The 24,428-nt window shown below is 60.4% G+C and overlaps 1 protein-coding gene across 1 annotated transcript; it reads right to left on the bottom strand.

The window, feature by feature from the left end:
• Positions 1-883: 883 nt before the first annotated feature.
• HMX1 (H6 family homeobox 1) lies at positions 884-5,532 on the bottom strand. Its single transcript, XM_004772371.3, has 2 exons — positions 4,855-5,532; positions 884-2,222 (listed from the first exon to the last, which is right to left on the bottom strand). The coding sequence occupies exons 1-2, from the start codon at positions 5,246-5,248 to the stop codon at positions 1,567-1,569; spliced, it is 1,050 nt and encodes a 349-aa protein (XP_004772428.2). The 5' UTR covers positions 5,249-5,532; the 3' UTR covers positions 884-1,566.
• Between the last annotated feature and the right edge of the window lie 18,896 nt (positions 5,533-24,428).

The following is a 24,428-nucleotide window of genomic DNA, read 5'->3' as shown; positions in this document are numbered from 1 at the left end:
GGCCGGTCACTACATCTCAGCCCAAGAGCCAGAAGCTGAGGGACAGACACAGGTTTCCAGGGGGGGCTCAATTCTGTTAGAAGGGACCCAAATTTCTAGCCCCAAATGACCTCTCTCCCCAACTGGAGAAGCATAACCACAGAGGGTCCTTCATCTCTCCCCCTTTGCAGGGGACCCTGTAGTCACCTTGTAACAGCCTATCTTGGGGTGGACAGAGCCTGAATGGCCATCATATAATCCAGACTACTGGAATAAGCTTTTGTTCTGAACCCACAAACTTGGCCCCGAGCTGGGGCTTTGCCCACCGACCTGGATCTCCCCCCCCCCCCCCACCGTGGAGCTTGCCAGAGATTGTAGATGGCCCAGGGACTGAGAGGCTGGAGAGCACCATTCCCCACTGACCTTGCTAGGAGTGTCCATGTTTTGTTTGAGCCAAAAGAAAAACCCACACGGTTAGAGATGGCCATCAACAAAGGGGCTGTGGATGGAGGGACCCACACAGACACAGACACAGCCACAGCCAACAGCCCCTTGTGCCAGAGGCAATGGGCTCCACCTCCACCTGACTCATGGCTTTTAGGTTTCATGGAGGTCCCAGAATGGTGGGACACAGGCCACAGAGCCCCCTTCTCTCCCCCAACCCTTTACCTTCCCTGCGGCAAAGTCCCCCGGAGGACCAGCTGGGCCTCCCGGGATATGGGGGCTAAAGCAAGAAGTCCCCAGACCCGGACTCCTGCCTGCCCTTTCCACCTTGCCACCGGTCCTTGGTCAGCACAGAAAGAGCTCCAGGAAGGAAGGATGGACTGACGGATGGACAGGACCCCTGGTGGCCTGCTAGCAGAGGAGGGGCCCCGCCCCAGTGATCACAAAGCAGCAGAAACAGTCCAGAAAACGTCCCTTTTATTCCGTATGCAAATAAGTAGATTTGTTTTTTTAAAAAAGTCTTCACCAGAAGAACTGGAGGCCATGGCCCAGGAGAGAAGCCCCAGCCTGGCCCTATCTGTGAAGGGACACTCTGACGCTGGGGCCACTGGCCGGTCTTCGCCCCTTCCCCTGTGCAGGGGCACTTGCCCTGGAGGTCTCCCTCCGTAGGGCCGACTGCCAAGGCCTTGAGGCTGGTCACAGTCCTCTGGAAGCCTGCTGTCGGGGTCCTGCACGGTCCTGGGAAGGGACATGTATGTGGGGTGGGGGCCGTGCTGGGGAGCAGTCACCTTGAAGCACCTTGGACAGCCTCTTGGCCTTGGTGGAGTGGGCCTGGGCATTGGCTGGCCGCAGTGGGGCAGTGGGAGGTGGCTGAACTTGCTCCTCAGTGGAGGACTGTCCTGCCAGAGCTGCCGGCCGCAGGGCACAGTGTCTCTCCTGGATGTCCTCTTCCCTGCCACAGGTCCAACCTGTCTGGGTGCCGCGGTGGACGACATCTCTGTTACATTCTGGACGAGTTTAAGACAGGGTTCGGGTCTGCTGTGCAGCCTGCGATCTGGTGCAGAGGGGCCCTCCCCCAGCGCGCTCCCTGGGCTGCCCCAGAGGTCCCCAGCGGACCCAGGCAGTGGGCCCAGCGGGTGGGGCTCACACCAGGCCGGGCATCTGCGCCCGCAGGAAGGGCACGGAGGCAGCTGCCGGGAAGGCGGCCAGCGGGTAGGCGAGGGCCCCGGAGAAGCCAAGCAGCGGCGGTGGCGGCGCGGGCGCGGCGGGAGCTAGCGGGAAGGGCAGCGCGGCAGCCGGGGGGCCGGGGGCGGCTGCGGCCGGAGGGCTCTCGTGGTAGAGCACCGGCACGCGGACGAGGCGCTGCGCACCCGGCGGTGACAGGCTGGCCGCTTCCAGCTCTGCGGCCAGCTGCCGTTTCCACTTGTTGCGACGGTTCTGGAACCAGATCTTGACCTGCGTCTCGGTGAGCTGCAGGGAGGCAGCGAGGCCGGCGCGCTCCGCGCTGCTCAGGTAGCGCTTCAGGTCGAAAGTGGACTCGAGCTGGAAGACCTGGCTGCGCGAGAAGACCGTGCGCGTCTTCTTCTTGCGACCGCCAGCGACGCCGACTCCGCCGCGCGCCTCACCCGCCGCCGCGGGGGCCTCGGCCAGCTCGGCCGCCTCTTCCGAGCCGGCCGCTGGGCCCCGCGCCGCTAGCTCCGCCGCCTCTCGCTGCACGGCTCCCGGCCCGGGGGCCCGCTGCCAGGCACCCTCCGCTCGGCCCATCTCCTCGCCGGTCTCCGGTGAGTCCCGGTCGCTGGCTGCAGGGGAGAGAGGGACACACGGTTGGTTCTGGGGCTGATCCCCAGACCCAATCACTGTGGCTGGCCGCTCCCCCAAACCGCGGCCTCTCCCACAGCTGCCAACAAAACTGGTCCCCGCGTATCCCCGCGCTGCTGCCTGGAGAGCTCACCCAGGGATGGAGAAAGGGAGAGGCGAGAGGAGGTGAGCAGTACTACAAACCAGCAGGCTGGCAACACAGCCTGGCTCAGGGCTGCACATACACACCAGGGGACGAGAGGGGAGAGAGGAAAGAAAAGAAACAGAAATGCAAACAGAAACACAGAAAAGAGATTCTCGAAACCAGTGTTTCCGCACTGAAACATGACGAAGAACACGACGAAGAATTGTAGGCGGCACAGGGCCCGGGAGGAAAGACTGACATCGGAGATACAAACAAGGGCACCCTGACTCCCAGCACCCAGCCCTATGCCAAGCCCCCCAAACACAGAAACGAAGACTTGCAGTGACCCTCCCTAGCCACCTGCATATGCGGACAGATGCAAAAAGTCCCGCTTGCACAGAAATAGCCCTGGGAAGGAGAATAAATGCATGCAAACAGTCCCCAAACAAAACTCCAGGTGGCACTGGGATCCCCACTCCCTCTCCACTTCCTGCACCCCTCACCCAGACACCCACAGAGGCCTGCCTGTCCATTCTCCCCAGCACAAGTACAAACGGGGGTCCGCAGAAACACAGCATCTGCAGGGCATCCCCACCGTTCTTGCAGCCTTGGCTGAGCCTGGGGGCTTGGGGTTAAAGAAGGGCCTCCAAGGGTTCCCGAGCTTGTGCTCCAAATGCCGGGCTCCACCTGATCTCCCAACAGTAAGGAGATGTCCCCCAGGACTGGCACGGGATGGGGACGGTGCCTCCAGGTGAAGGAGGCTGCCAGGTGCACATCCATATTCCTGCACCACCCCCCCCAGAGTGCGGGGTGCAGGCCAGTCAGGGTCAGCATGCCCTTCAGCCTCCCCTTGGTTTGAGTCCCTCCACCTTCCCCCCCACCCTGTGCCAAGCCTTGGTAGGTCTAAGTGGAGGTTGGCCCCTGCAGCCCCTGCCCTCGGAAGCCAGGGCCTGCCGGCAACATCAGTGTTTACAAGGTGTGCCCACAAAGCTCAGCTTGTATGTGTGGCTCGGGCCCCTGGGGGTGTGTGGAGTCATGTGTGTGCCCCTGTCCAACCCTGGGTGGTGTGAGCCTTCTGGGTGCCTGATGGGGAGTCTGGTCCAGTCCGGCCTATGTGCTACCAGACAGGAGAAGCCTGTCTCTTCACAGCACCCTAAGCGCCCAGACTCACAGAGGCCCATGCACTACCCCAAGACACCACTCTAGGCCTGCCAGCTTCGGTGGCAAACCTGGACCCTAACCCGCATTGCACGAAATAAGAAGCCCCATCTTCAGGAGTTGGGGGGGGGCGCAGGGGAACCTGGGGCAAGGTGGAGATCACAGCTCACCCTGCCAGACCTTCTCAGAAACATTCCTGGGGTGGGGGGGGCACGAAATATGGTCACTTGATTTCAGGGAAACGCTAGAGCCCTGATCCAGTGTACGTGAAAGGGGTGGAAATCCCAGACTTTTCTGGGTATGGGTTCTGGGAAGTGGATCCCTTGGCAGAAGGATCACTCCCGATCTAGGTGGGGAATTTATCGACAGGGGTCTGGCCACCTACCCCCCAGCACACATTAACGGATTTTGGAGCAAGAACCTGGAACAGTCCTCACACTGGCTTTACAGTATGTGTGTTGGGGGGGCGGTGGGTAATGGCCAGGCCTGGGGGCCAGCGTTCCAATGACTTCCTGGTGTTCTTCCCAGGGGTTTTCCTCCAAAGGGCAGGTCCCCAAGGGGTTCGGTGAGCCCGGGCAGAGCGAGCAGAACTCAGGGCAAGAGGGGTGAGCAGCTCTGGGGCTGAGAACCCCCACTCCCAGCATCTGAGCCCTCAGCAAGGAACAAAGGCAAGGGAGGGGGAGGGGCAGAAAAGGAAGAGAGAGGGGGTGGGTCTGGGGGCTTCAGAACGGCTCCCTTCTTGCCCAGGAGGACCAAGAGGGAGGCCTCTGAGCCCCAGTCTGCAACTCTCAAGAGATGGGGTCTTGGGGGCACAGACGCTCCCCCCTCTACTATCCAGCCCCCCAACAGTGGCTCCCTCTACTCCAGCCCCTTCAGGCTTCCGGGTCTTCCGGGTGGGACTCTACTTTGTCTTCACTTCTTCTGCCCTTACCTCCCGGTCTTCTCACCGTCACCCGCGGGGCTGCTGTGTCTGCCTCTTCTCCTTTCCTCTCTCCGCACAGCCCTCTCCTTCTTCCTCTCTCCCTCTTCTCCCACCCTCTCTCTGCTCTCCGTCTTTCCCTGTCTTTTTCTATGCCCCTTCCCTCGCTGGGCTTCAGCAGCCCGTGGTCCCTGGGCTCCTCTCCTCTGGCTCTCCAGCCTCCCTCGGACCCGCAGAGCCTGGCGGACGAGGGGTGACGCCGAAGCCGTGTGGTGACCCTGTCCCGAGGAGCGGGCCTCCAAACCCGCCCCGCTACACGCGAGGAGGAGGGCGGCCCCGAAAGGCCTCCGACGGACCCAAAGCCCACGAGCACTGTCCCCGGCCGCCCACGCCTCCCGGTGCCCCCACTCACTGTCCGGACTGAGGCCGCCGCCGTAGCCGCCGTGCGCCGGTGGGTACCAGCGCGTCGCTGCGCCGCAGCCCAGCGCGTAGGGCGGCCCGGGGCCGGGGGGCGGCCGGGGACCGAGGCCCAGTGCGCCCGGCCCTAGCAGCGCCCGCGCCCGCGCCTCCCCGCCGGGCCCCGCGCCCGCACGCAGCTGCCGCCGCCGCTGCAGCCGCCGTCGCCGCGCCTGCTCCGCGTCCTCGTCCTCCGGGTCGTCGTCGTCCTCCTCCTCGTCCTCGCGGCCGCCGCCGCCCTGGGCCGTGCGCCTGGCGCCCTTGGCCTCGGCCGCCAGCAGGTTCTCGATGAGGAAGGAGGAGGCGCGGGCCGGCGTGGCGCGCCCGGGCTCCGTCAGCTCGTCCGGCATCGCGGCCGCGGGCCCGTCGGGCTCTGCGCGCTGCTCAGGGGTCCCGGGCCCCCGCCGGGGACTGTGGCGCGCGGCTCCCGGGCGCACGCGCGGGGCGGCCCTGGAGCGGCCGCCGGGAACGCTGGCGTCGGGCCCCGCCGAGCGGGCGGCGGCCTCGGCGCGGGGCTGGGCTGGGCCGGGAGCGGGTGCGTGCCGACAGCCGGCCGGACAGCCGCCTCGCTCGCCTTTCACGTCGCCGCTCTGGTCGCCGCCCGGGCCGGCCCGCTGGGGGCGGGGAGGGGCGGGGGAGGGGCCGGCAGGGGCGGGGCGGCGCGGGCCCGGCGGGTCGCCGGCGCGCGGCCGCGGCCCGAAAGACGCCGCCGGGGGCCGGACGCGCGGGCGGGTGCGCGGCCGAGGGCGGGCGGCGGGAAGGCCGGGGCCAGGGGTCGCGGCGGGGTCGGCCCCGCGTGATCCATTCCCGGGGCCCCCGCCGCCCGGGCCGGGGGGGGGGGGGGTGGGGCGGGGCCTCGGCCGGGCGGCCGCCCATTGGCCGCGGGGCCCCGAGGAAGGCGGGCGGGCCAATCACCGTCCGGCGGTGGCCGTAATCGCTTCGCCACGGGGAGAGTGTAGGACCGAGCGTGAGTAACTGTGCGCGCGCTCGCGAGTGTGGTATGTACGTGTGTGCACGTGGGTGTGCGCGCGCGTGGGTGGGCGTGTGGATGTGCGTGTGCACGGGGGGCGTGAAGACCCCGGGACTTCCAGGAAAGCGTCAGAGGCTGGGCCACAGCCATTTGTTTCAAGACTGTGGCTGCAAAGCTGTGGCATATTTCAATATTTACATTTAATAAAATATGCTTTCCACGCTGAATGTGGTGCCGTAGAACTCTCTAGTTCCCAGGCTCAGCACCAGAACGTAAGGCAATGTTCGCCCCTACCCCCGCTCCTGGCGCCCGAAGGCCCTCACAGTGAGAGTGGCTCCCCAGCGACCGGCTCCCTGGGAGGCCCGGGACTTAGTCGGGGAGCGTCGGCCACTGTCCCTGGCCGAGGAGCTCTTGGGGGCAGGCCCCATGCCTCACTCAGACTCCGTTTCTGGATGTGAACCCGTGGGGAGGCTCCTCCCCTTTCTGCAGCAGGGAGCGCGGGACTAGAGTGCATTCCGGCCCAGCCGTCACCCTTGGAGCTGTGTCCGCTCAGGAGTAACCTTGTGACCAGGCTCGCAGCCCTATGGCGCGGGTGGAGTGGGCTTCATCTAACACGGGTTATCTCAGCGAGATCTGTCCTGACCCCCAGTGCCAGCCACGGGCCCCCAGTCCAACCGAGTGCTGCCTGCCTTCTCTGGGAGGGCTGCAGGCCTGGATAGTTTCAAGTTTCCGATCAGCTACCGGGAGGAGCATCAACCCCATTTTCCAGAGGGGAAAACAGAGGGAGGCGAGGAGAGGAGAGACTGCCCCAGATGGTAAGTGGCTCTAGCAGGCCTGTAACTCTGGAGCTCTGGGTCTAGAGTGGGCACCACGTCCCCGGAGTCGGATTCGGGAGCCGAGGGGTGAGGCCCAGAGATCAGGCCAGGACAAGGTGAAGCTGGCCAGGCTCTTAGATGCTGCACGTCCCCAGGGCATTTCCTGGCATGCCTGCCTCCAACCAGCTTCCCCCCTGTCAGCCCCTCACTAGCCCAGGAGCTGGGGAGCTGGGACCGACATGGGGTGTGCATTTCAGCAGCCTCTACAAGCAGGTGCTGTGCCCATCTTCTCTGGTCCTCACATACCGCCCCTGAAGGGGCAAAGAGGGTCAAAGACAGGAACTCACCCCAGCCTGGAGGCAGACACTGGGATGAGGGCTCTTCCCACTTTGTGTAGATAAGGATACTGAGCAAAAGTGACAAGAGCTGGGGTCTTAGGGAAGAGTTGGGGTCTCCCAAGTATTGTTCCCTGGGGGCAGCCAGGGTAAGAGAAACTCCGGCAGGGGAGAGCCACAAGGGGATAAGCCCAGGGAAGAAATGGGAGCCTCAGTCCTTTGATAAATGCTACCCTGGGCTAATCACACAGTCTAATTGGGGGACACTTTGGATAATTGGGAGGAAACTGAGGCCAGAGAGAGACCCAGATAAGAAAACAATGACTGTGAGGATGGGTGTCTTCCAGATAACCACCGATTTTAGGCAAGTTGTCTTGGGGCCACCTTCAGCATTCTTCTTGAACCACAAGCCTGAGAGGTTCGTGCCCAGTTTATTCCCATTATTTCCAAGCACCTTGAGAGTGGGGGCTTTCTGGGGAGTCTGGGTTTTGATTCTCTCTGCTCTCAGGCTGTGTGGCCCTGGGCGCCAGGGCGGGGGGGGGGGGGGGGCTCTGATCTGGGTTTTTTTCTCCTATGAACCTCTGGTACTAAGCACCCAGCCACGCAGGCTCTTGCGAGGGAGGCTGGGTGCTCCCGGGAGGGGGACTCAGGCACCCGGGCTCGCCAGGGTCGCCCCACTGCCTCTGCGGGGGGACGGAGGAAGGTCGCGGTGGAAGGCGAGGGGTAGGCTGAACACAAGCGGTGGAGCCCGAGGCCTTCTCGCCGTCCAGCCCGGGGTTGCGGGGGGCGCTTCTCCACCGCCGGCACCGGTTCGCCACGACTGCAACGGCGGAGCGCGAGCGCACTGCGCGGTCCTCCGAGAGCGACCAGATGGTTGCCGCTGTGGCACCGGGTCCCTTAAGGAGGAGAGGGAGCCGCACGGTGCTCGCCCAGGCCTCCCGCCTCTGTGTGCTGCGCGGGTCCCTGAGCCAGAGCCCCGCAGCCAAAGGGCAGCCCTGCGTCGAGGTGGGCAGAGAGGCGGGTTCCTAGACAGGATTGCGGGCAGAGCAGAGGCGGAGGTCGGGATCACCGCCGTGGAGGCTTTGCGCCTTCCGCCTGGCGGGTAGCTCCGAGGGGCTCTATGTTCTCAACCCCAGGACATTCTCCTGTCCCGGCACTCTCTCCAGACTGACACTGCCCCTTGGGGGCCCTGACCTGAGCAAGGTTTCTGGCACTAAGTGGGCCAGAGCGCAGTCTTCTGGTCACCGGTAAGCACCGTGCAGAGGGACTCCCGGTAGTCCCCTCTCTGCATCTCTGCTTCCATGAGGCTGCCCTTCCTTACTTCTCTGTCTACTCTTGTCCTTTCTTACCGGCTCCAGCTCTCCCCTTCCCTTGTTGGGGGGGGGGAGACGGACCCCACAGAGTCCCAGCAAATGGTCCCAAAGGACACCCAGTGCTCTTCTCGGCTGGACAGTGAGCAGAGACCCAGCCTCATTACCCAAGTCCCAGCTGCAGAGCTTGGGGCCAGTCACCACAGATGCCCCTTAACTCGAAGAAGTGTTGGTGGGAATCATCCCAGCAGCTTGGATAGGGAGCCAGCAGACTGTGGCCGGCCACCACCTGTTGTGTTTGGTCTTAATAAGCTTTTCCTTTTTAAAATAATTTTAGGGGGATGCATGGGTGGCTCAGTGGGTTAAAGCCTCTGCCTTTGGCTCTGGTCATGATCCCAGGGTCCTGGGATCGAGCCCCACATCGGCTCTCTGCTCAGCTGGAAGCCTGCTTCCTCCTCTCTCTCTCTCTCTCTGCCTGCCTCTCTGCCTACTTGTGATCTCTGTCTGTCAAATAAATAAATAAAATCTTAAAAAAATAAAAATAAAAATTTTAGGGAATGTCCACTTTTATGTATTCATTCTTATGTTTAAATAATCTCTACACCCAACATGGGGAATGTCCACCTTTAAATTCAAATTTTGTCTTACTCTTGCTCCCTTCATCTCTGACGCCAATCCCATTGGTCCTTAGCTCACCCCCATGCTGCCCTGCATATGAGCTCTTACACATTAATTTACATTCCAAACCTCCCTTACCTCTTATTTTCTTTTTACCTTAAAGTGTAAATTTAAGATTTCTCTGCCCTCAGTTTTAAATCACTATGTTCTAACCCAACAGCCCCATATGCCATTGTTCCAGTTATTGTGGCCGTGTCACAGGTTTGCCCAAAACTTAGTGATGAAAAACAGTGATCTGTTAGTGGCCCATGGGGTCTGCAGGTTGGGGCTAGCTTGTCTCCAGTGGAAGACTTGAACTTGGGGATAGAGGATGAAGTCTGGACTCATCTGAGGGCCAGGTGGCGATGGCTCATTTATCCGAGGGCTGGGGCTGGAGTCTGCTGAGGAAGCCCTACACCTACATGGGTCCTCTCCCTGTGACCTGGCTCCCACACAGCTTGGGTTTCCAGAATAAATGCAGAGCTGGGGTGGGGGGCGGAGGGAGAGGCACTGCAGAGTCTGACCTGGGAATTCAGAGCATCGCTCCTCTGTGCTCTGTGGACTGCAGTAGTCCCAGAGCTCTTCAGGGCTCACAGCGAAGGGGCTGGGACCCCATCTCTCAGTAAGAGGGTCCTCAGATGGTGGGTTGGGTAATCTTCTGTAGTTGGTCAGGAAGAGACAGGCACACGCCACATGGAGCAGGCGCTGCCCCATTGGGGACGTTCAGTTTGCCGCCCACTTCTGCTATTGTCCATGTCGCTGGCAAGAACACCCCTGCCAGAATTTCTGAGAGCTCTCTAGGGGTGCATGTGTCCAGAAGGGCACCCCTGGGCTAAAGGGTCCAGAGAGACCCACCATTGCTCAGCGATATCAAAAGATTCTTCAGAACAGCTCCCTCAGTGCCCATGTCTGTACATCCTCATGAGCACTTGGTTTTATCCGATGTTCATCGTTCATCAGTGACGCTGTAACAGACACGTGTTTGGGAAATCAGGTTGCTTTAAGCGGTGATTCTCTGGTCACTCAGCAGATAAGGTGGCTGTGCCCCCAGAGGCAGGGAGATGAAGGGGAGGAGAGAGCTGGGATCAGTCAAGAGGGCCTGTGCACCGGAGAGCTGGAGAATAGAGCTCTTAGTTTGCAAAGCAAGGGGGAGCCACTAAAGGCTGTTTGGCCAGAAGAGGGTTAAAGCTGAGTCTCAGGGGGAGTCACCTGGAAGGGATGGCAGGGGCAGGTGGATGGGAGTTGGCAGAGCACAAAGGAGGGTCCAGCCTGTCTTGGTATCCGGGAGCTGGTGCACAGTCCAGAGCCGGGATGAGGGGAGAGCCCGGGACACCCTTAGTGGCCGATCAGACAGTCTGCTCCCCACATCACAGCCAGCATGAAGTGTCCTTGAAGCTGTCCAGAGGCAATCAGGCACTCAGCTCAGCTGCTGATTCCAAGGTGTTCTTGGGCCAGTCATGCCCCCCCCACCCCGCCCAGGGAACGTACCCTGAAAAGCCAGTCCAGCCCGTGCTGCCTACCACGAGGGGCTGGTCTGGGCCAAGTGGAGATCATGGTGCAGGCAAGTCTTGGATGTATATTAAAAATGTTTGCTTTAGGGGCGCCTGGGTGGCTCAGTGGGTTAAAGCCTCTGCCTTCGGCTCAGGTCATGATCTCAGGGTCCTGGGATTGAGCCCCGCATCGGGCTCTCTGCTCAGTGGGGAGCCTGCTTCCTCTTTTCTCTCTGCCTGCCTCTCTGCCTACTTGTGATCTCTCTCTGTCAAATAAACAAATAAAATCTTAAAAAAAAAATGTTTGCTTTAAAAAAGGCCAAACGTCTGAAAATTATTTGGGCTGCCTTTTTTTTTTTAAAGGATCTAGCTGCATCCCTCCTTGTGAGAGCCTCCCTTTTAAATACTGGAAAGAGGAGGCTAATTTTCATAATGTGTCAAAGGGATGGTTCCCAGAGTTCCACTCCTGGGGAGGTGGGAGGGCCAAGGAGGAGGAAGGAGACAGGGTGGAGGAGGAGAGAGGCAGGGTGGAGGAGGAGGGAGGCAGGGTGCCTGCCGCAGGGGGAGGGCAGGGCAGGGGTGGAGGGAAAGAGGGTGGGAGGAGTAAGGTGGCGTCCTCCGCACTGGAGCAGTGGCCATTGGGGGCTGCTCTGCAGGGTACCTGCACACGTCACCCCGCTACCCTCCCGCAGCCTGGGTGACTTCTCCCAAGCCAGCCCTGAAGATGCCCTCTCCCCACAGAAGCACCCCGGAAGGGCCCAGCCCTTCCCACTTACAGCCCTGAGGCTGTGGGGGAGGCAGATGGATGAAAGGATGCGTCAACCCCTGGTCAACCCCTGTCCCCTCCTGCATGGTCAGCGCCCTGAACAAAGCCGCCCCCCGGGAAAAGAGCTTTGCCAAGAAGGCCACTCCACCTCCAAGCCCCAGGAGCCTTGCCAGGAACACTGGCCCTGGGCCGGAGCTGGTTTCTCTGCCTCTGCTCACCCCTACCCTGGGCTTGGTGGCTGTGTCACCTCTTGGAGGAAGCACCCACCTGATCCCCGTGCCCCTCCCCCTGCCCAGCAGACCTTGGACCTTGCCAAGAACTCTCACTCATGAAGGGATGTATTTTCTCTCTGACATTTTATTGTGAAACCTTTAAACATGCACAAGCTGGAAGAATTGTTTGGAGAACACCCGAATGTCCACCGTCTGGATTCTTCCCTTACACATTGTTGCTCTCCTTACTTTGCCGCATCTGCCCATCTCCTCGCCCCTTTAACCATCCATCCGGCTTTCTTTTTTCAGCGCATTTCTGTTTCGGGGTAATGTGTGAATGTGGGTCCTAGCCGGCCCGGAGCAGCACTGAGACTCACTGGCGACCACTTCCTCCTTTGGACCTTTGGGTGTGCACATAGGCACCCCCGGGATGGGGACAGGGATGGGGAGACGTGCGCTAAGGAGACGCTCCCTGGGCAGACGATCTTGTGACCTTTCTGAAGGAAGGAAAATCTTCCTCCTGGGACGTGGGCTCTGTGTCCATAGTCACACTTTGCTGGATGCCGCTGTTTCCAGCCTCAGTAAAGACACGCTGTTGTGGTCACTAAGGCTGGGGTGGGGGAGGCAGGGTTGTCTGGAGCTCATCTGAAGAGCATCTGATGGGGAAGCAGGCTTGGGTTCCCACAGTGGAGCAGAGGTTTGTGCTGAGTTATCCACACCACTGGGAACCTTGGGACAGCTTGGGCTGCCCGTGACCCTGATTGGAAGTGATTTGAAGACATGGGGCTAGAACAAAGGGCTGTGGCCACAGCGGAGGGAACCTCTTCCCAGGAGCTGGAGGTAAGTTTCTGGAAACCTCAACCAACCTGCACAGGAACCCCACAGTCTGACCAGACTGACTCCCCCCTTTTTGGTCCTGGGATGGATGCCTGTGGCCTGGCAGGCATGCTTGTGCCCTGCCACCCCATGCCCCGCTCAGTTACCTTGTTGGGGGGGGGCAGCCCCACTCTTCACCAGCCATGCTCCTCACCATTCATGCTCGAGAGCACTTCCCGGATCAGCTCTGGGCAGACCCTGTCTGGGGCTTCACCACTCACAATGTCCCCCGAACCTCCCTCCCCTCCCCCCACAAAGACCAAGGGGCAGAGGACACTGAGATAACTGACTGCAATGGAAAAACCTGAGACCTGCATGCAGACCAGAAGGGAGTCAGTCTGATATTGTTACTCAGGACAGCCTCTTCATCTGTGCTGGGGACGGGAGGGGTGCTCCTGATTCCCAGTCCTCCCCCAGGGATCTGGGATGGGCATCAGCTGGGGGAAGGCAGCAGGAAGGCATAGCCTGTGTGTAAATGGAGGGGGCAGGTACACACCGGTCCATGCACACCAGTAAGTACTGTTCAAAGATGTGTTCATGCACACTCGTTAGCACACACTCTGTTATGGGCCAAACTGTATCCCCCCCAAAATTCCTAGGTTGAGGTCCTAACTCCCAGTAGCTCAGAGTGGGACCTGCTTTGGAGACAGAGTCATTGAAAACGTCATCAGTTAAGCTGAGGTCACACTGGAGTAGCTGAACCTGTGTGCTCCTAGAAAAGACAGTCTGAGAAGAGACAGATATATGGGGACAGGCAGAGACAGCACGGGCAGGATGGCAGCCCCTAGTCCACCGCTCTTCCCAGGACTAGAGCTAACTGCTGGGTCCCACCTGGAGCCTTCAGGGGAGTGCAGCCCTGAGGCACCTTGGTCTGGGGCTGCTGGTCTCCAGAGCTGCAAGACAAGGAATTCCGCAGGAAGGAACACGGGCCAAGGAACACGGGCCAGTGGGCTGCTCCCTCCTCAGAGATGAGGGCAGGATAGCGGCTGTTAGGGCTGTTACGCAGCGTTCACGTGGGCGTCATTTGAGTTTTGCGGCAGGTACAAGCTTTACTGAATTACAAAAAAAGAAATGGGGAAAAGTCCCAAAGCGACACCCTGGGAGGGAAGAATCATGAGGGTCCTCTGACAGAAGGGCTAGAGGCTGGGGCCCCCCAGTCAGCCCCCCAAGGGTGGGCTGGGCATGGAGGGTGTAGGGACTGAGGGAGTCCCCCAAGGCTGGCAAAGGGACCTGGGTTCTGGGCCTCACTGATGAGGGTGCCCCGAGGGCACCCCTCAACCCTATGGGGTGCAAGCCTGGCTCCTCTGGCCATTCAGAGCCCCTACCATCACCCCAACCTTTTACTCCCCACAAAAGAGCGTTTATATCATACAAATCATACATGCTTAGCACAGAGAAGCTGCAATGTGAAAAATACGTGATGATGTAAAGGAGATAATACGGGCCATCTGGAAACCTGCCACCCTGAGACCCTGCGACCCCTGCCGCTGCAGCCCCTCCTACTCCTCCCCAGGCAGCCCTGGGACGGGCACAGACACACCCATGCCCACACTCACCCACTTTTCCCCATGGCACACATGTACTCCAATCCCCTCACACACATGCACACAACACATGTGCACACACCCCTGACACACATGTGCACACACGCCCCAACCCCCTCACACACTCACACCCATGCACACAACACATAAGCACACATGCATCCCACCCCCACATGCACACACACACACACACACACAAAATAGCATACCTACACACACACACACACTCCCATCCCCCATACGCCCCCCACCGTCACAAACAAGGGCCTCCCCACACACACACACATACACACACACGTACACACACCCATAGGCACATCTGTCCCCTACACTCTCACACTGGCCCACAGCCCTGCACACCTCCACACACAGGAGCACAAGCCACCCCACCCACACATGATCACACAGTTGTGCCCACCTCCACAGATAGCCCATGTGCACACAGATGGGCACCCTGTGCGTGCCCCTCTCACACTTGCACAGCCTGGGCTCCTGTGCCCTCTGCCAGAGGCCCCATCTGTGCCTGCCCACCCTGTCTCATCCCCCTGGAGATCCCTGGTGCCAGGCTAACATACACCTTCACCCGTTCTCCCCAGACTCACTTTGTCCCACACAGGCTACAGACACACACGTGTGCATGGCTGCATGGCTGAGGCCTCAGGGTCTCTGGAATCACCATACTGGGCAGGTACCATCCCGGGAACACAGGCTCCCAGCTCAGCCCAGGCATGTGCCGGGTGGCTGCGTCGTCTCTGTGGCAGATGGGCCACAGTGTCCCAGCATGCCCCTCTCTGTGGCTTCCGTGGTCTCCAGGTTGTGATGGCCACAGAGTGCTGGACTTGTGTCCTCTTATGGGGACATGTGTCGCCGTGCCCGCGGGCACTGCTCCTTCTGTGTCTCTGGATGGGAACCCTGGAGAACAAGGGATGGGCCCAGGAGGGTGTGCGTATGGCTCTGACATGCTTCTCCACCTTGCCTCACCCTCCCAGCAGTGCTGCGTGGGCTGCGTCTTCTCCATGCCTGTGCCAACGGGCAGCACGGGCTCCTTTTCCTTGTTTCTGCCAGACTAATGGGGGTCAAGTGGTATCTAAGTTGCAGGACTTCTGCAGAGGTTGCTGTGACCGCCCACTGCCCCCCTCTCCTTCATCGTCCTGGTCCAGCCCCATTGTGGGTGGACGGGCAGCTTTGCCTTGGAAAGGGAGCACTGCCTTTGGAGTCCAGCGGAGCACACACAGCTCATGTACACTGATGAGAGTCAAGTCTTGTCCCCCCTCCAGGTGTGCCCCGGTGAACACAGGCCGTCCACCACCCCCTTGCCTGCTCCCTCAAACCTGAGTCAATGACATTATTATGAGTTTGCACACTGCACGGCGATGAAAACCCAGCCAGCCCCTGGCCCCAGGCTCAGCACTGAGTAGGGAGAGGCAGTCAGCCCTCGGCCGCACCCACGACTCAGAGCTGGTCCTCCCAAACCAGTGAGGCTTTCGGTGGGTCCCACATATTAACACGCATATAATTGCATTTAGGGTCCACTCGGGTAATCCTGGATAATCTCAGTTAATCCTTAATTAATCACATGTACAAATACCCTTTTCCCACCCAAGGCCACATCTGTATGTTCTCAGAGACTAAGACCTGATATCTGTGGGGGACATTGCCTAGCCCATGCACCTAAGTCCACATCAGACCCCAGCTCAGCAGCTCAGGCCCAGGTTCCTCTCTGCTTCCTGGGCTCATTGGCCATGTGCTCTCCCAGCCCAGGCGAGGCCAGCCCAGTGGCTACAGAAAGCGAGTTTGAAGCCACGCCTGGAAGCCTGGAAATCATCCTCAGAAATGAATTCAGAGGGAGGGCCCCAAACAGTGGCTCAGTGTAAAAACCTCCTAACAGGGACCATCTACCTGCTGCCTGCATACCTCTCCGAACAGGGAACTCACTATCACACAAGATCGCTTGCTCCATTTTTTCCTGCTCCTACCATCCCCTTTCCTTACATTGTAAGGATGCGCAGTGAGAAGGGGACTCGGCGAAGCCTGTGAGCCTCAGGTGAGCAAGAGGCCAGCTCCAGGCTGGGGCCCACCCTCAAGGCTGGAGCCAGGCTGCCCATCACGGGCACCTCTGTGGAGGAGCTGTGACTGAGGGGGTTTTGAGCTGTGTGCAGAGTGATATGCCCCCTTCCTGGACAAGAACCCCATCATCAGTGCATCCAAGTCACAGTAAGGCAATGTGGCTGGGTTCGCACGCACATCCAGCTTCACCCTGGGGTGCTATCCAGAGCAGGCCTGCCCTGACCCATGGCTTCCTCCTCTGCCCCTTTCTCCCCACACTCCCTCCCTGGGGTGAGCCCACTGAGGCTGGCCAGAGCCCCCCTGGGGATGGCTGGGTGCACTGCACAGGTGCAGGCGGACCAGGTTGGTGGGGCCTGGGGAAGGGGCTTCTGGATGGTTGTGTGACCTCACACAACACCCAAAACCTGTGCCATCGAAGAGTGTCAGGTCACGGAGGCTTCCCTGAACACTGCATGCCTGAAGGGACGTGGCAGAAGCCTCCCAGCTGAGCCCAACCAACGGCAAGCCAGCAAGTCAGAAACGGCACCCCACCCCCACCACGCTGTCCTCTGCTCCCTAGTCCCTGCACCCAGCCCCCCACGAACACTCGCGATCAGTGAAATTTCTGTGTGGACTCACCAGCCCATTGGGGCATCCCAGGAGGAAGGGTCTGCAGGGGTCACAGGGTGAGAGGCACGACAGGCTGTCCCTTGTCACCGTGCGGGGAAAACCAGGACAGTAGTTCGCAAGGTGAGTCCTGGCTCCCAGGCCCCAGGGCCCCCACCAGCTCAGGGCCTGGAGACAGCAGTGTGCGGAGTCCGCTGGCTAGGAAGTCTGAATCAGTGTGTCCAGAAACACAGGGGGTCCAAATTCCCTTACATCACATCCTCGGGCCCACGGAGGATGAGCTAAAATAAAACAGGTTCTTGGACATGAAGCTACATATAAACCAGCTTTTGCTGGAATTCCACTTCCTTAGACGGCTGCACCCCAGAGATGATCTACCTAAGGCTGATTTACCCTGAAAGCTCAAAATGCAGAAGACACGCAGGGGCCTCGCGGGCCTTGTTGCGCCGTCCCGTCGCAAGAGCACCACCTTGAGGGAACTCGTGGAACTGCCGGAGGAAACACCCTTCTGGGGCACAGGTGTGCAGAGCTTCTTCCCCCTTAAGACCTCCCTGCATCCCTACACCCCACACCATTCCAAGAACAATCACAGTGCCTTAAAAAAATAAGGCCCTAGCTTTGGGGGTTGCCATGGGGTGAAAGTGGGGGGGAGGGGTAAACATGCCTCCCTCCCATTCCCCAAAATGCTTGCTAGACGGTGTCTAGAAGAATTCTGCATCCACAGCCTGTCCCTCGCCCCACAGTCATTGCTCAGGCAGACTGGTGAGCCAGAGCCCCCACCGAGGGGAGCGGTCGGGGTGGTCCCTGCGGCTCATTCGGCGCCCCGGCGGGGACCTGCTTCACCCTCGTTCCACAGACTGAGGACTCGGGCATGGAGAAATTCAGCCACTTCACCCGCTCTGTCATTTGTCAGACAACTACCAGCAGGATGCAGCTGGCCGTGGAGACCCTGCTCTGGTCCCAGGAAAGAGCCCCGCTGTCAGAGTCAGAAGAGGAAGGCAGGGTAGGCGGTGGACGCTTGTCATGGTCTAGTATACCTGAATGGGGCTCCAGAGAGAAGCACGGGGTGCAGGAGGGGTCCCGAGGCCCCAGTGTCCTTCTGGCCCATGCTTCGTGGTCCCACACAGCCAGGGGGAAAGAGGAGGCCCCTCTAGCCTCTTCCTTCAAGTTCAAGGCCGGCAGCCTCAGAACCCAGGGATGGCCAGGCTTCTCTCTTCTGGTGGCTGTTTCTGAGGCCACAACAATGTAGGAGGCCAGTGCGGGCGGGTGGGGTGCCCAGTCGGCTCTTGTAGATATTTTGGTGGAAATCCACTCACTTTGCATTTACTCTTCCTAAAGCAAGAAACTGCAGAAAACGGAAATGTTTTTCCACGGACCCAACCAACAGAAAGCAGTTTGCTGGGCCCCTGGAGCACCTGTTTCCTGAACTCCACTCCTTCCCCTCTTCCCCCCCAGCACACAGGGAAGGGGAACATCCCTTAATGAAATGGCAGCTGAGAGGCAGGGGCTGGAGGAGGCTCAGAAAGAACAGGCATGAGTGTCCCCCACCACCCATCCCTATACATGAGCAGAAAATGGGTCAGGGAGGGCAGGGGGGTGATCTGCCAGCAAGCATGGCAGCACACTGCCCCCACTCCCAGCCAGGAAGCAGCCACTCACTTCCCAGTGGACAGCTGTAGGCTGACCTGGGCCGGTGACACCCTATGTAATTCCCAGACAGGAAAGGAGATCAAACACCCCCCACCTCCCCCCAGCCTGGGGGCTGCTCCCTCTGGTCTCCCTGCTGGTGGGTGGGGCTTCCATCTGGGGGAGGGGCTCCTCCTGGGAAGTCTTGAAGGGAAGCCTTTCCCCCTTCCTCCTTTAATGCCTCCAGATGCCAGCAAGAGGCAGTTGTTCCCAAAGGATGTGCCCCCAGAAATGCTTTGTATCCCCGGTAATACAGGAGGAGCCCAGGCACCAAGAGGGAATGAGCTGCGTGGTCCCCAGGGACTGGGGACAGGAGGGGAAGGGGGAGAGGAGTGCTGGGGGCTGGGGAGGTACACCAGGCATCCTACAACCTTCCTTCTGAGCCTTCTCCTGGTTGGGCCAATGCAAAATGACCCACACCAAGAGCCTCTCCAGAAAGCAAAGGAGGAGCTGGTCGGATGCGAGATCCCCCCTGCCCCCTTGGTTCCGGGCAGCCCCAGAGAGGAGCTGATCAAGGGCTCCCCACAGTGGATGCACAGAGCTGAAAGGATCTGAGAGCCCCACACACTCACCTTGAAGTGGGGTGGGGGCGCTAGGGAGTGGCAGGTTCCAGGGCCAGGAATGAAATGCAGCCCCCTGCTCCTGGGAGTTCTGCTTCGTATCTCTGGGCAACAGCTTACAGAGTAGTGGTAAACAAACAGACAGAATATATATTCAGAAATAAAGTCAAAGCCAGCAGCGGTGGGGGGTGGGTCCCTGCGCTCCCCAAGGGCCCACCTCCTTCTCGCCCCATCCTTGCCCTATCCTTGCCCTGAGCCTAGCTCTGTCCCACCCAGGGAACAACTGCAGCTCATCAAATTCCTGTAAACTCTGCTGTCTCTGCCTTGCCTCTCAGGGCTCTCCAAGCCTGCTTCTTGCTTCTCAGATACACACTCTTCCCTGCCTCTTGGACTTCTGAGTTCTGTGCCCTAGAGCAGGGAGGAAGCGGGGGAGGAGGAGAGGCGGTGAACACCCAGCTCTGGGCCCCATTGAACTCAGCTTTCATTGAAGTGTCTCTATTGGGTCTAGTTCATCGCGGAGGCGCTCCCCCAGTTCCTCCCCTGCACCCTCCCTCCCTCTCTTCTTCCTCCTTGCCTGAGGTGCTGGGACTCTAGCTGTGCTTGGGACCCAAGAGTCTGCCAGCACTAAGTGAAAAGGGAACTCGGTACCCAGGACCGGTACATGCAGCTGGCAGGTAAGTCCTGGGGCCAGACCCAGGTGTCCCAGGCTTTGCCAGGGGGAAGCAGAGGGCCTGGGGAGTGTGCACTCACCCAGGGCCACCCACTGAAGCTGGCAGCCTTGGGATTTGCCCCAGGGGTCTCTGAGGCCACCCTCCTGATAGTTTCCAAAACTAGTGGGCTCATCTCCCTAAACTTCATCACCAAGTGCCATTCCCTGGGGGACCGTCCCAGTGTGGGAAAGGGGAAGCTGCAGAGGCCAAGGGGACAGGGACTTCCCAAGGCTAACATCCACCAACATAGGATGGGGGTGGGGGGCAGGCAAAGGACCAAACCCAGGTGAGCCCCCAACACTGTGAGCGGGTCATTGGGGTTCTGACCCCAGGCCTGGTAGCCCTCCATCCCCAAACCTCTCCTGCAAGCCCCACCCCCCGGGGAGTGCTGGGGGGGGGTTGTGCGGCAAGGGGTTGTGTCCTCTGGGGCCTCAGCCCTCCCTGCCCCCAGGCGCCCAGCCCAGCCCAGCCTGGGGAAGACTCAAGTTTGCCTCACTTGAAATATGCTCCATCAGTGGGCAGAACCTAACCTCAGTGGGATTCGGTGTCCCCAGTGTCAGCTGTCTCCTGGATTGTGAGGTGTGTCCCAATTGGTTTGACCTCAGTAGTGGACTCCAGATCAGGCTCACCTCCTTTCACTGTGGTTAAGGCTATTTTGCTGACCGACTTGAGCCTGTTTGCTCATCCGGAGAATGGGGACAATGATGCTGACTGCACGGGCTGCTGCGGGAGCCCGGGGCCTGTGCGGACCCAGGGGAGCTGTGGTCAGAGGCAGGGCCCAGCCACCCCACACCTCCCTCTAGGCAGGGGTGTGGGTGCTGATCAGGGCCTGGGCTGGGGCTGCTGCACCTACCTCTTGCGGTCAGCCTTTCAGCCTGCCTCCTAGAGCCTGGCATTCACATTAGCCTCTTCCTTCCCCACCATCTGGGTGCGGTGACATTAAATCCTGTCCCCTCTCGGCTCCAGTGCTTCCATCTCTGCATAACCCCCAGAGTGACACGAGGGATCTCTGCTGTCACCTGTGGGCCCAGCTCAAAAGCCTCTGTCCTCCCTCCCCAACCTCACATCCCACACATCCCTCACCACGCAATGTGCACTCACTCACCCCCAAAGCTCCCAGGGCAGCCCCTCTTTAGTTCCCTGCCTGGCCTCAGGGTTGAGAACCTTGCTGGGCACAAGGAAGATGGTCAAACATTTTTGCATCCCAGTAGGAGGCCAGCTTTTTTAAGACCACCAGTGTCCTTAGTGGGAAACAGAGGGAACCTGGGGAAAACCATGCGGGAGAAGGAATGGTGGGAGGGAATACTCAGTCTCAGGGACCAACCCTAGGAGTACAGCACACCACCTCCTCCAGGCAGCACTCCCTTAAGGACCCCAAGTTCTCCTAACTCTTCCTTTCTGGTCCGTGCCTTGTCTCCTTGGAGGTGCTCTTCAGGAGGGTCCTGGGTGTCCGGGGCAGGGCCCTGGCTGAGAGAGCAAACCAGGAGGGTCTGCAGAGTCAGGGTCCCTGTTTTGGTCCAGGCCATCCTGGGATTGTGGGGGGCAGTGGGGGGGTGGGAGAAGCCCAGTGAGCCCCTGCGCACCCAAGGCCACCAGGGTCATGGCCCAGGCAGGGCTGTTCGTCCCATTTCACTGAGGTCAAGACTGAAGCTGGGCAATATGGAGCACAGGGTCACCCCTCGAACACAGGCACCTGCAGGAGGTGCTGGTCCGTTCACAACAGCTTCTCCAGTGGGGCAGTCGCACAGTCACAGACCTGTCCCCAGACACGCCCCACTCATAGAGGCTGGAGAGCTGGGGACTCAAGACCCCGGCCATGGCAGGCACCACTGAGCAACCCCGGAAAATGCCTCCTCCGATTCTTCTAGCACAGGGGAGCCTGGGGCACCTGGGAGTTTGCCGACCAGACACAAATGGGGCAGCAGGCACGCACCCCCGTGGCAAGTTACTCAGGCACCCAGTACTGGTCCTGAAGCCGTTCACCCGGGGTGGGGCTTAGGAACCATCACTTGAAGCCCCCAGTGCCAGCCCATCGCCTGGGCATAAAACAGGAAGGGAGGGCCCAGGACCAGGGTGCATGAGGAGGGTTAAGCCTTTAGGAAGAAACCACTCCAGGGAAGCACATGAGCGGGGCTGACTCCCCCATCAGGTCCCGGATTCCCACAACCGCCCCTTTCCCGGCCACTCTGGGCCTCAGATGCTGCTCTCTAGGGCTGCGCACAGTGGTGGACATAGGCGGCTGGTCTCAGGGTCCCGTGGTCCCATTGCCTACCCTCCTCCCCAGCCCCGGATGACTGGTATCCTTGAGTGACACACTGGCTGCCAGAAGCTTGAGCCCCCAAGCAGCCTCCTGTGGCCTGGAGAGCAGGATTCCCCCCCTTCCTGTCCCAGGAATGAGTGCTCCCACCGGGTCCTGGGCCTTTGTTGGAGAGCAGGGCTGGGGCCGCTGGCGTGGCACCCTGTGTTAGCGATCTCGCCCCTTTCCTCTGCCCGCCCACCCTGTGGCCATGCTGAGTCTCCTCGCCATGCCGCTAGGAGCTGCCTTAGGTGCCTGTATCCCAGACAGAGAAACTGAGTCTTAGAAGAGGGGAGTAGAGGATGCGAGTGCCTCAGTTTCCCTGAGTGGACCCCAGGAAGTGATACTATCTTTAGAGTGGGGCAGAGTGTGCTGCCTCTAAGCAGAACCAGAGCAAGGTGGGCAGGTGCCCCAAAGGCCACCTCCAAGTCCAGGTCCTGGGGAGCCCCAGTGCCCGTGGCGCCCTCTGGCTCCCAGGCAACCGTGACCCCGCTGAACCAGTGCTGTCCTCATCCAACACACTTCCGGCCACCCGCAGTAGACATCGTCCCTGTGGTGGGCCACGCAGCATCAGCAGCAAGAACAAAGACCCACATTAACCTCCCTGTGCCCCACTCCTGCCCTTGGGTCAGGGCTGTGAACTCAACACTCAGCGCTCCAGCATCTCCCAGGGGTTTAAAATTCCCCAAACTAGGTCACCATCTCCCACAGAGCCAGTGTGTGGACGGGGGTCCTCAGGGGCCCTCAGGCCTTTGTCCTCTGCCACCCCTCCTGGATTCCCCAGGCTGCTGCCTCCGCCCTCCCAGGCCCCGGGCAGGGGTCTTCCCTGTCCTACTGAGGCCAGTCTGGGCCCTGCGCTCACTCTCGCAGCTCCGCACTCACTACTTTGCGCTCATCACCCCTGGGCAGCCTACCCTGGGCTTCCAGGTGGATGACCTCCCCTTCCCGGGCAGGCCGCAGTGGGGCCACCGACTCGCTGGGAGCTGGGAAGGCTGGGACTCTCCAGGCTCAGCCCCCACCCCTCCTCGCTGTCTGCTTGTTTAACCTTCCCGCCCAGCCTTGACCCCGCGCCAGGGGCTGCCCCTGGACTGGAGGTGGGGCCATGAGTGACAGAGACCGCCCCCTCTGCCCTTCTAGGTCCAAAGGAGGCACGGGCACCGGGTAGGAGGCCCAGGCACGGGAAACATCTCCAGCCTGGCATCTTCCTGGGAACCGAGGTCCCCTCTGCTTCAGGCTGCTGTGGCCACACAATTCTGTGGAAAAATGCAAATGCAAATGAATAAGCATCATGACTTTCAAAATGGTGATGGGAGGAAGGGCCCTTCTGCATGAAGCAGAGCCCATGAGCCCCAGAAACCAGCCCTGCCTCCAGCCTGAGTCTGCCTGGGCCTCTCCCAAGCCTCCCCACCCCCACCCTGCACCAAAAACAACACCATCGGCCATTCTGGGGCCTCTGCAAGGCAGTGGGTGGTCCCCACAAGACAATCTCCCCCCACCCCCCCACTCCCCGGTGCCCGGTGGCCACACTGGAGTCTAGAGGAACAGCAGCTGGGCCAGGACAGGGATGGGGTGGGGCACTTACAGAGTGTCCCAGGCCTCCCCAAAGCCCCTCCAGAAGCCCCCATCTGCCCCCCCCCCCCGCAGTCCCTACAGCTTGGAGGCCACCCACGGGCATGTGTCCCCTGCCAAGCAGCCACAGGGTCTCTCCATCAGGGGTTGAGGCTAGGTCACCCGTCCCAGAAGGGAGGTGCAGCTAAGCACAGACTGGTAAGTGTGGGCTTAAGGAAGAACCCAGCATGCGACAACAAGGGGTGGGGGTTCTGGGTGAGGCTGGGAGCCCAGAGCAGTAAGCCAGGCCAGCCCTGGTGCACCGGGCAGCTCCAGGCCCAGCCTGTCTGCACAGAGACCTGAGGGCGCCTGCGCTGGGGTCTGGCAAGCCAGATTCAAAGGCAGAATCACTGTGAACGTGGAGCGGGGGCTTGGGGGGCCTGCAGGCGTAAGATCCAGGGGCTATCCACAGCCAGGGCCCCTCACCAGGTGCTGGGAGGCCCAGCCAGCTGTTTACCAGCACATATGCTCTGTTATTTTTTTTTTTTTAAGTAAAAAAACAAACATTGCTCTAAGTTCCTCTATTTTTCAAATGGGAGCGCTATGATTACACAAACTTTCGGACCAGCCCACCACACTGTGTGCTTCTGGGTACGTCTCTCCTGAACTAGGAGTTTGGGGCTCTGGGCGAGGACAGAAGTGATGTGACTTCCAGGGATGGTGTGCTGGGAGGGAGCACCGGAGGGAAGCAGGCACTCCCCGGGCAGCCTCACAGGGACTTTCCCCTTTTTTAGCCTCAAGATCCTGTTTGCGGTCTTTCAGGGCCAGGAACGGGGCATGGAGATGCTGGGTAACACACCCTGGAGTCCACTCTCGCAGGTGCTGGTGCGGGGCACTGGTTGTTCTCAGGCCTGACATCATGTCCCCGGGAACCCTGCAGGGCGCCCAGGCAGCCTCAACGCATACGCACAGGGCAGGAGATGGTTCCTTCTCTCTGTGAGGACCTGCTTCAAAGCCGGGGAAAAAGCCTGGAAGAGGCTGAGACCCAAACGTGCCCAGACGTGCCCCGCCCCACCCCGCCC

Source organism: Mustela putorius, unplaced genomic scaffold (assembly GCF_011764305.1).
Source record: "Mustela putorius furo isolate JIRA1106 unplaced genomic scaffold, ASM1176430v1.1 tig00000083_pilon_pilon_pilon, whole genome shotgun sequence".
Lineage (NCBI taxonomy): Eukaryota > Metazoa > Chordata > Mammalia > Carnivora > Mustelidae > Mustela > Mustela putorius.
Note: the sequence above shows the minus strand (reverse complement) of the source record. Positions and strands in the feature narration are given on the sequence as shown.

What these genes read in the sequence shown, in the direction of transcription:
- HMX1 (XM_004772371.3), bottom strand. Translation starts at nt 5,248, where the DNA reads ATGCCGGACGAGCTGACGGAGCCCGGGCGCGCCACGCCGGCCCGCGCC. An exon ending in CGGCGGCCTCAGTCCGGACA is followed by an intron (nt 2,223 to 4,854) that starts GTGAGTGGGGGC and finishes TCTCCCCTGCAG; the next exon opens with CCAGCGACCGGGACTCACCG.